This window comes from Emiliania huxleyi, assembly GCF_000372725.1.
Source record: "Emiliania huxleyi CCMP1516 unplaced genomic scaffold EMIHUscaffold_5249, whole genome shotgun sequence".
Lineage (NCBI taxonomy): Eukaryota > Haptophyta > Isochrysidales > Noelaerhabdaceae > Emiliania > Emiliania huxleyi.
The window spans coordinates 1-1600 of record NW_005198056.1 but is presented as its reverse complement, the minus strand read 5'-3'; the positions used below and the strand labels follow the sequence as shown (position 1 = coordinate 1600).

Sequence of the window (1600 nt, the reverse complement as noted above, 5' to 3'; positions counted from 1 at the left end):
GCATGGTCGGGCCGGCTCGCTGTGTCCCAGGGGACCCACTCAAAGGGCTGGGGGCGCAGGGAGCCAGGAGGAGGGCCCTGGGGGCGCTACTCGCTCGTTTGTCGCCTCCCTCACTATGGTGGCCCCAGGTGGACGTAAAACACGTCCAATTTCGGTAGACGCGATTTCTTCTTACCACCTCTACCACTGTCTGTACACTTGGCTCAACGACGCCAGCGAGGTCGAGACGAGCCGCGGGAAGGAGCCGATCAACACGGCTTGCCCCTGCTGCCGAGGTGAGGTGTCGAAGTCGAAAACGCGAATGCTGGCTAGATAGATGAGGACTTTGCAGAGTCGCGCTGTACGCACATGCGTGTAAGTGTAGACACTTCGACTAGCAACATCACACAGAGCGCCCCGGGCGGATTCCCGCAACGTTTCCCTTTCATCTCAGGCCTGTGAAGCCTTTTCTTTATTTTTGGGCTACATGCACATGCACATGCACATGTACAAAAACGGGGTGATTTTGGTCATCCGTCAAATATCTGAAGATCTGTCCGGGGGATTCTCCCCAAACCTTGCTCAGCTGATCCAGCACGGGTCGTAGGCCAGGCCTGGGCAAAGAAACCAGTACCTCATCAGGCTTCCCTGAGCGTCACAGCTCGGTGATCGCGCCGGCCGGACACCACTGTGACGTCCGTTTTTGAACGCGAGCGACCTTCGGGGGCAAAGACATTGGCTCTATGGCTCAGACTGGACTCCTCTTGGTCCCTTCTGATGCCCTAGGCCACACCTGGGCCTTACCTGGGGTTCTAGGGGCCGGTCAGGGTTTGCCCCCCGAAAGTGGCCCGGGGATAACAAACCGCGCGATTCTTGCATTGCCGTTCTTAACGGAGTCGCTTAGGCGGCTCCGGTGGTGAGCCTGTGTGTGTGCCAGTCCGCGCCAGTCCGCGCCCTTGTCGTGCCAGTGTGCTGTGAGAGAGGCTTGTATTTTAAAGAATTCTTCTTGCCTCTAACTTGTACGAATGGCCATGTCGGGACCCCAGTTTCGCCCTCTTGTTGGCTTCCTGGTCGCGGCTATCCTGGTCGCGGCTACCGCTGCTCCGGTCCCCGCCGCTGCCCCGACCCTCGTCTGCAAGACAACGGTCCAGGTCGACGACTCCAGCTTCACGATTGAATTGCGGCCCGACTGGGCGCCCGCCGGCGTGGAGCGTGTCCTTGGGATGGCGAAGTCGGGCTTCTTCGAGCAGCTTCCCTTCTTCCGCATGCTTCCCAACGTGCGCGCGACGCGCGCGGCGGCACGCACACACGCACACACCCACGCACAAGCCACAGTCATTTCCCACCCTCGCCACTCTCTCCGCCAGTTTCTCGTCCAGTTCGGAATCTCGACGAGCGCGGAGAAGCAGAGGCACTGGCAGTCGCAGGGCAACATCCGCGACGACCCGCGGCCGGCCGGCGTGCCGTTTACCGACGGCATCCTCTCGTTCGCGGGCTACGGGACGGACTCTCGCTCCACCCACCTCTTCATCACGCTGGGCAGCCAGCCCGGCCTCGGCCACAGGCAATGGGAGGTTCCCGTCGGCCGCGTGGTGAGCGGGATGCCCGTGGTGCGAGCAAT

At 61.4% G+C, this 1600-nt stretch overlaps 1 protein-coding gene across 1 annotated transcript; it reads left to right on the top strand.

Annotated features, from left to right (window-relative positions):
- Positions 1-1004: 1004 nt before the first annotated feature.
- On the top strand, positions 1005-1589 carry EMIHUDRAFT_124429 (hypothetical protein; the record flags this gene model as incomplete). Its single annotated transcript, XM_005766058.1, has 2 exons — positions 1005-1256; positions 1347-1589. Coding segments are annotated over 2 exons (495 nt in total), but the record flags the coding sequence as incomplete, so codon positions are not given.
- Between the last annotated feature and the right edge of the window lie 11 nt (positions 1590-1600).